The 8,530-nt window shown below is 37.9% G+C and overlaps 1 protein-coding gene across 1 annotated transcript; it reads right to left on the reverse strand.

Annotated features, from left to right (window-relative positions):
• Nucleotides 1-911: 911 nt before the first annotated feature.
• LOC128669907 (serine-arginine protein 55-like) lies at nt 912-2,574 on the reverse strand. The gene is made up of 3 exons (XM_053745138.2): nt 2,181-2,574; nt 1,628-1,839; nt 912-1,294 (listed from the first exon to the last, which is right to left on the reverse strand). The coding sequence occupies exons 1-3, from the start codon at nt 2,318-2,320 to the stop codon at nt 966-968; spliced, it is 681 nt and encodes a 226-aa protein (XP_053601113.1). The 5' UTR covers nt 2,321-2,574; the 3' UTR covers nt 912-965.
• Between the last annotated feature and the right edge of the window lie 5,956 nt (nt 2,575-8,530).

Below are 8,530 nucleotides of genomic sequence, written 5' to 3' on the forward strand. Positions count from 1 at the left end.
TGTTATAAAAACTCATATGTCATGAGTTGGGAACGAACTCGGGACTTTTTTAACCGCTGGACCACGTTGAAAATTGCAAAATCACTTAAAATCTTGCTGGGACCACCTGCTGATGACACAAACTTATCACCCTTGGGGTAATGCGGACCGCAATCGTATAATACCGGGATAAATTTGGACAGAGCATGGCCGAATCGACCCGCTCGCTGCAGGTGGGTTGAAATATTTTTATGATCGTCTGGGAGGGTGCTGGCCAAGTGCGATTCTCAAATCAAAGCTTAAAAAAATATTTTTTTTTTGTTGTCAGCATTACCAATCACGGTAAATCATCAAAATATATTTTTCTCTATTTTGGTGCATGTGACGTGATGTTATGTTATGTGACGTATATTAGTGATGGTGACGAGTTTGTCTAGAACATTTTCCCGTGGCTACATCCGAAAACCAACACTCATCACTGTGTCCGATTGTACTTTTATCACGTGAAAACGATTCACGTGAAAAAAGTACAATCGGACACACTTAAACATTTACAATATTCGTATGGATGGATAGAAAGTATAGCAGGTTTTTAATTTATTTTCTCCATCGCAAGATTCAAGCGCGTCAATTTTCCACGCCATAACTCTACGATTCGGTACTAAATTAAAAGTTTTCCTCTTCTGAACGTACCATTAGCTTGCTCTCTGTGGCTTATATACTTTTATTTTGTTTAAGATTGATATGTATTAAGAAGTCAGAACCAATATCATCTTAACGTGTTTTTACTATAATCATATCGATTTTGTTATTGCTAACACTGGTGTCAGATTTTATTCAAGTTTCCTAAAGGCATGACATGACTACGGCTACCTACCGCGTGTAGTGGCAATTAACATGGAAACATTGATTGTGAACTAAACACTTTAAGAGACATTATGATACGTAAATTATATTAAACAAAACATCAAATTACTACTAAAACATTAAACAGCTTGTATGAACCCGAGTTTCTTATACAATATTAGTTCCCATCTTTTCAGTTTCGCGATGGGAGCGTCCTCCTCCACCTTGTTTCTCCTCTTGTATTTTCTAAAGAAGTCTCCGTCTATTTTGATCCTCTGGTCTACGTTATCTCGAGAACCGGGGACAGGTCTGGCATCAGGGTTGGTGGTGACCCCGGTTTGGGTCTGGGAACGAGGGTAAAACAGCCATCTTTTGGACCCGAGACCGTCGCTTTTGAGGAGCTCGTGGATTCTGTCCTGCCGTTTTTTTGTGGCTAGGAAGCGGTTGCCGCTCTTTTGGGATTTGCTTGCTGAAAAAAATATTTCCGATAAAACAATATAATATTTAATGTGATGAAATGCGGCTGAAACGCTCTGAGACAGAAATTACGCCAATTTGGGGCGTGGGGTCCCCTCATATCCTCTCGTGGATGCCAAACTAGGTGATCAAGGGATATGTAGTATTAACAGCTGATAACAAATAAAAGGATTCCCAAAGAGGGCAACCAAGGTCAAAATTGTAGACCTTATCAACCGTGTAATACGCACTACTATTGAAAAACCATTACGAGCGTCTTAGCCGAGGGCATATGCAGGCATCCTGCCCATGAGTACCTAAAGTCCCAACACGAAAAAATACTCACGTGTTATATAGAGTACTCGAAAAGCGTCTAAGAAGCTAGGCTCTTTGAACTTCAGTTCCTTAGCCTGACTGAGAGAACGGGAGCCGCTGCGGGACCTTGTACGAGACCTTGACCTTGATTTTGACCGCGATTGTGACCCGGAACCGTTGCTCTGTGACCTTGAGCGGTCGAGGACAAAGGTCCGTCTGCTACGGTGCTTCGTGCGACTTGGTCTGAAAGTGTTCAATGTTTATATTACGACATGTTACGTATATTTTGTGGCATGGCAGCAAGGTTCTGTCTTTCTACAGTGGATATCATTCGAAATGGCTAAGAGAAAACCTTGGCAGCTGAATATGCATAGACATTTCCATAGACAGTTAAAATAAGGTAGGCGGTACCATCATTGCAGCTGAATATTCAACATTTTTGTCATCGCACCACATGTCTAGGTGTGGTCAAAAATCAATGAAAATCAGAACAAATGTTTGCCCGCGATGGGAATCTAACCCGTCACTTCCAGACAGCGGACGGGCGTGAATACCACTACGCTACGAAGATCATCAAGGCATACCTTCCAAGATCCCGGTTGTCCTTCAAAACTGACATCCCATAGTAATCCCCGAAGCCGTCGCCGTGGTCTGGATACTCCCCCTCCGGCGGCGTCGCCATCGCAGCAAACGGCTGGGGATACGGAAAACCATAACCTTCCATCAACTACCACATCAATGCTTTTCCAGTATAACTGTACCACAATAGATTTAATATGACACTGTCTAAATTTGATTGTATCTATGACGTTTTGTTTGCTTCTTCTGTTTGTTTTCAGAAGTTTTTATTCTGACACTGAAAAAAGGAAATTAGTAAATAATAATTAAACTCCACGACGACCTCGGTGGCGCATTGGTAAAGTGCTTGCCTCTGAACCGTGAGGTCACGGTTTCGATCCCCAATCGGGTCATCATGGAAAATGATCTTTTTCTGATTGGCCCGGGTCTTGGAAGTTTATCTATATTTGTTAAAAAATATAGTATCGTTGAGTTAGTATCCCATAACACAATTCTCGAACTTCCTTTGGGGCTAATTCAGTCTGTGTGATTCGTCCTTGTATATTTATTATTTATATCTTATTTAATTAATAAATTCATTATCACCATAATTTTGGTTCTTATCTGAAAGTAGCTGTTTGCCTGCGACTTCGTCAGTGTAGAATAGCTACTGTAGCTATTAGTTTCAAACAAGGACTTCTGACACTATATATTTTCTTGTGATTTATGTGTTTATCCATGCCAGATTTCTAGTACCAAAATATTTAAATCCAATCCAATTATGTCGTCTTTGGTCGTCTTTTCAACATGATTTTCATACAAACTTTCATTATTAGTAAATTGGGGGTTCATTTTGAAAAAAGTAGCCTACGTTTGAACTTTAGGCGCTTACAATCGGTTTAGCGGTTTTGCCGTGAAAGCGGAACAGAGAAACAGACCGACTTTCGCATTTATAACATCAAAATGGAAACCGAAAAACAATTTAAATTAGAATTCAAAAATCAAAAGCAGTTGGTATTTTTTTTTAATGTTATTATCAAAAGATATAGATTCTTGAAAATTTTCCCAATAAAAGAATGTTAGATTTTAGAAATCACAGTTAAACTTGGACAATTAATGTTATCTTTGAAATTTATTGCTAAAACTGGACGAGGTAATTGCTAAGACATTAATTATGATTATTATCAAGATGCTCCAATTTGTATTTTTTAAACAAAGAAACGTAATTGAGCCATTAAATTCATATCTCACTGGTTAATCGTGACCTGAAGTACCATTATTTATGTTTTAATTATAAAATGGAATATAAGCATAAAAAGCATATTATATATATATATATATATATATATATATATATATATATATATATATATATATATATATATAATATAAAACATCTTATTCCACTCGTCGTGTAAATTATATACCAAGATAAAATAGCTAAGCAAAGACGAGGCTATCTATCTTAAATATCCACCCTCGCCCACGCCTCGCGTTTCATTAATTTGAGAGTTAAATATCGCTTGGTGTGTCCATATCCATACCAATAATAAATGCGAAAGTCTGTCTATCTGTCTGTATACCTGTCTAACTGCTAGACCAATTTTGATAAATTTTGCATATGCATGTAGTTAAAGAACAAGTTCTTTAACTACATGCATCATCAAACATAGGCTTTAAATAGGGGGTGAAAGTTTGTATAAAAATCGTCTGTTCCGCTTTCGCAGATAAATTCACGCGGACGAAGCCGCGGGCAATACCTAGTACTTTATAATAGCCAGTGTCCCACTGCTGGGCAAAGGCCTCTCCCCTACTTCGCCAACCATCTCTGTATTTTATGCTGTTGAGCAATCTCCTTTTGATACCTATACACCTGCTTCACAGGCTACAGTATCTTGTGCCAGCTCCACAACTCGGACACGTGCCGACGCGAATGCGTGAACATTGCGTAATTAATATGAGTGCTTTTATTTACCGCAATGTAAAACCAGTAATGTATACCGAATCCGCCAAAATTTGGCTATCCATTCGACGACAGTGTGGAGCCGGCATAATACATACTGTAATGAGAAAGAATTCGATTGAATTAGAGTTCTCGAGAAAGAACAATTAGGAAGTAGACAAATTAGGGATCGAATATTGCTTAATGGTCACTTCCATTAGGAGCCGAGTTTGCGAACCACTTTTTCGAAAAAGAAAATTTAACTATTCCCCTTCAAAGTTGAAGGAAACCACAGATTTAAAACTATATTGCTGGATGACTTTAGATTTACACACTTAATAAACTACATCTGTTATGTAGTTATAGTAAGATTGATATACAAACTCATGTGGTATGAGTACCTTTGTGGAACCTTTCGATCAGGGGACGGTCTTGATCACTGGACCACCACCGATGTGAATCAAGTATAGTAGTTTTCATCAACCACCACTTGCTTCCCGTGAAGGAAAACATCGAGACGAACCTGCACATAAAACCGCGTCCCCATTACTCATGCAGTACGTTGTAGCTGTTGTTTTCTACAGGATTTGACACTGACATGAGTTGACGTGCGTCGAAACTTCATACAATTTCTACGTTGTTCTGCGTTGATCCGTCGACGGACGTCAACATGACGGAAGATATTGCAGCTCATCTGAGCAATGATCTCTAAGAGCGCGTTTCCATTGTGAAACTCTAAGAAACTGAGTAATGAGTATGCGCCCTTAGGCGCCTTGAATATGTGACACCAGTGTTTGCTAACACTGGTGTCATAACATAGTCGATAAGAAGAAGAAAATAAATACAAAAGAAATGTCCTAAATTCATTCCAGTAGTTTTATACTCTGCGCTGTAAGGAGAATGCTGTTCCTTAACTTCACTTTGAGAAGTGGTCTATTCTACTCACTTTTTAATATTCCAAGTTCCCGGCTCATTTGGATTTCGTCGTTGCCCAGAGAGTGCTGGAGTCCGCAGAAATTCAAATGTTTTGAGTTATAACTGGCTGCAAAATTAAAATTTAACTGTAACTAATAGTCTGTTTAAGTGTCCTAGTGATGAACAAAGCTTGACGATGCCGGTTGTTGCCAAATTCTGGCAACAATTCTTCATTCTGGCAACACACCACACGCACAGGACTAGCCTGGGTTTAGGTCGAAATTCCCCCTTTTATGACTTCCACAAATACTCAACATATCGGCTGCGATCACGCCTTTCACGCACGTGAAAATTTTCACATTGCCTTTCACGCACGTGAAAATTTCTGGGTCATCCCAGAAATTTTAACATTACACATACACAAATACGTTCATCATGTATGTGCTATTTTAGATATAGGATAGTAAGAAAAACTGAAACGATAATATGAGATTGTAAACCCTTTGTATAAAGGTTTATTACTCGTAAAATATTCCAGGTCAGGTGCTGCCCGTATAACTTTAACAAAAAATCGTGCTTGTAGTCGAGTTGCACCAGTCAACCTTGACGTTGACTTGACCTGCGCGCCATGGCGTACTTTGCATTTTTCTGCGCAGGTTAAAGTTAACGTCAAAGTTACACCACTATGCAATCCACTCTGAGTAACAAACATACTAATGCTGAAGAATTGTGTTTAGACGACAAAACATGTCTGGACATGAATATTATGTATATAGAGAAACATTATTTTTGCTTAGAAACGCACAAAAAAAAACAGAAATTACCCAATTACCAATCTCGAAAAACAACATTAAATCACTTATCATAATATCTGCGAAATTATATTATTTATCTAAAATTATTATTATTAAATATAATTTATCTGCGAAAGCGGATCGACCGTTTTCATACAAACTTTCACCCCCCATTATAGTCGTTTGGAGGTTGATATTTCAAAAAAACCTTCAAAAAAAGGTTATGTTTGAACGGGGGACTTTAACTACATGCATACCAAATTTCATCAAAACAGTTCTAGCGGTTTAGCCATGAAAGCAGAACAGGCAGACAGACAAACAGATTTTCGCATTTATAAAATTAAGTATGGATAAGTAGTATCGGTATTTGAAATAACATGGGCATGATAAAATACGATTTTTTGCTGGAAAATTCCATAAATTCGTGTCGAGTGCAAATCGAGCGCTCTTATTACGAGAGTTATAAAGAGATGCTAATGATACTTGTTATATTACTGAGAGCTTCAATATAGCTTGGTGTTATTGGCAAACACCTTGGAACACCAACAAAAAGATTTTATTCACAAGATAATGTAAAAAATTGTTACCAACTTGAATAACTCGGTTGCAATGATATCGTACAATTGAAATCTGAAGCAGATATCTCCAGACGATTAAGCTGAGAATTTTGTTTAAATGATGGCAATGCATGTCGACAGTAAAAGTATGTGGCAATTTTTGAAATACTTTATAATTTAAAGACATTTAAAGGATTTTAGATTAGATGACTCCTTCGTACTCATTATGCCACAGATTAAAATGTAACCATCGAAATTTACTTAATTAATTGACTGCAAAAAGGTTAAGGACTTTGCAGATGCTTCCTGATTTTAAAGCGACTATATGCTCCGCTTTAGGCAAATTTGAACGTTTGTCTCCCTCACAACTCAGCCTTGCACTCGGTGCTGTGACGACGCTAAGCCCGGATTTAGCGTAAAAATTCAACCATTATTATCTTCAGTTGTGATTTTACGACCGGCCGCCTGCCTGACGTCAACCCTCCTTGTAAATACTACCGTTGCCTACCAGTTGCCAAAGCTTTGCATTCCTAGTCCCCTCATACATAAAATACACATATTATAAATAAAAAATCTTGAAGCTTGAGATCTCTAATGATGCAAGCATAATGCAACTTTTCCATCCGGACTCGCATGAATACAGACGCCAGTTTCTGTACAAACTTCCTCGACCAATATAAAAAATCATATCTAAAACTCAAAATAATCAAAATTGGACTTTATTTTCACTACTTTAAGGGTTGTAACCAGGAGTGCAGCTGGTTGTAAATTATACTTTATTTGGCGTTATTTTTATTCGCTCTTTCATTCATAGCTGCCCATTCACGCTTCGGACTGTATACAAAGAATTCCCTACTAATTGAATCTTCAGTATTTCGTGAAAGGCCGAGGGTGTCTCATAAAATTCAACCTTTTCGAGATGTAGGTTAACAAACACTTGTTCCATAGATAAATGGAGGCTCGAAATCAATTGACAGGGTTTTTGAATGAAACAAAATAATTGGCATTGATAATCGAAATATTTGTTTGAGTTGAAGATTTCAATTTTGTTTTATTTTTAGGATTCGGTAGGTACTCAGGTACTCACTAAGTACCTACCTCCTAACTAATATTATAAATGCGAAAGTAAGTTTGTTTGTTACCTCTTCACGCACTATCTACTCAACAAATCTTCTTGAAATTTTGCATACATATAGTTTGAAGTGATACATAGGGCATCTCTCATCCCGGAAAAATAACTGTTCCTGTGGGAAAATTACGCGGGCGAAGCCGCGGGAAAAACCTAGTACGATATACATAGAAGGAGTTGAAATCAGTTGCAAAATTTTAATTAAAGATACCCATGAAAAGTAATGTTTTATCTAGAGACCACAATATGGAGTTAAAAAAAAAGGTGTGAAAAGTACCCAAAGTAAAAAAATCTTTATTTCATCACTATAAAATGGACCTACTTACAATTATTGTCCTTAAAAAAACATTTTGTAATACAAACTTAATTATACATACTTACATTATTTAATGCCAGCTCCACACTGTCGCGCAACTCGGACACATGCCGACGCGAGTGCGTGATCATTGCTAGTATGACTGCTTTTATTTAACACAATGTATGCCGAAACCACCAAAATTTAGCTAAATATTCGACGACAGTGTGGAGCCAGCAGGTATTCAGAGCACGTGTGACACCTCTGATATTGCAGTAATATAGGTTGAGACGACCACTTTCCTTCAAACTGTTGCTTGCCATAGACTGCAGTGACCGCTTTCCATCTGGTGCCTGTTTGCTCGTTTAGTAGAAAAAATAATGTAATAAAACTAGCGTCTCGCGCCGAGTTCGCTCGTGTAAAACCATAATGAAAGGACGATATAATAATTAAGAGAAAGACAACCATAAAACCGCGTCCCCATTACTCATGCAGTACGTTGTAGCTGTTGTTTTCTATAGGGTTTGACACTGACATGAGTTTACGTGCGTCGAAACTTCATACAATTTCTACGTTGTTCTGCGTTGATCCGTCGACGGACGTCAACATGACGGAGGATATTGCAGCTCATCTGAGCAATGATCTCTAAGAGCGCGTTTTCATTGTGAAACCCTAAAAAACTGAGTAATGAGTATGCGCTCTTAGGCGCCTTGAATATGTGACACCAGTGTTAGCAATAACATA

This window comes from Plodia interpunctella, chromosome 1 (assembly GCF_027563975.2).
Source record: "Plodia interpunctella isolate USDA-ARS_2022_Savannah chromosome 1, ilPloInte3.2, whole genome shotgun sequence".
Taxonomy (NCBI): Eukaryota; Metazoa; Arthropoda; class Insecta; order Lepidoptera; family Pyralidae; genus Plodia; species Plodia interpunctella.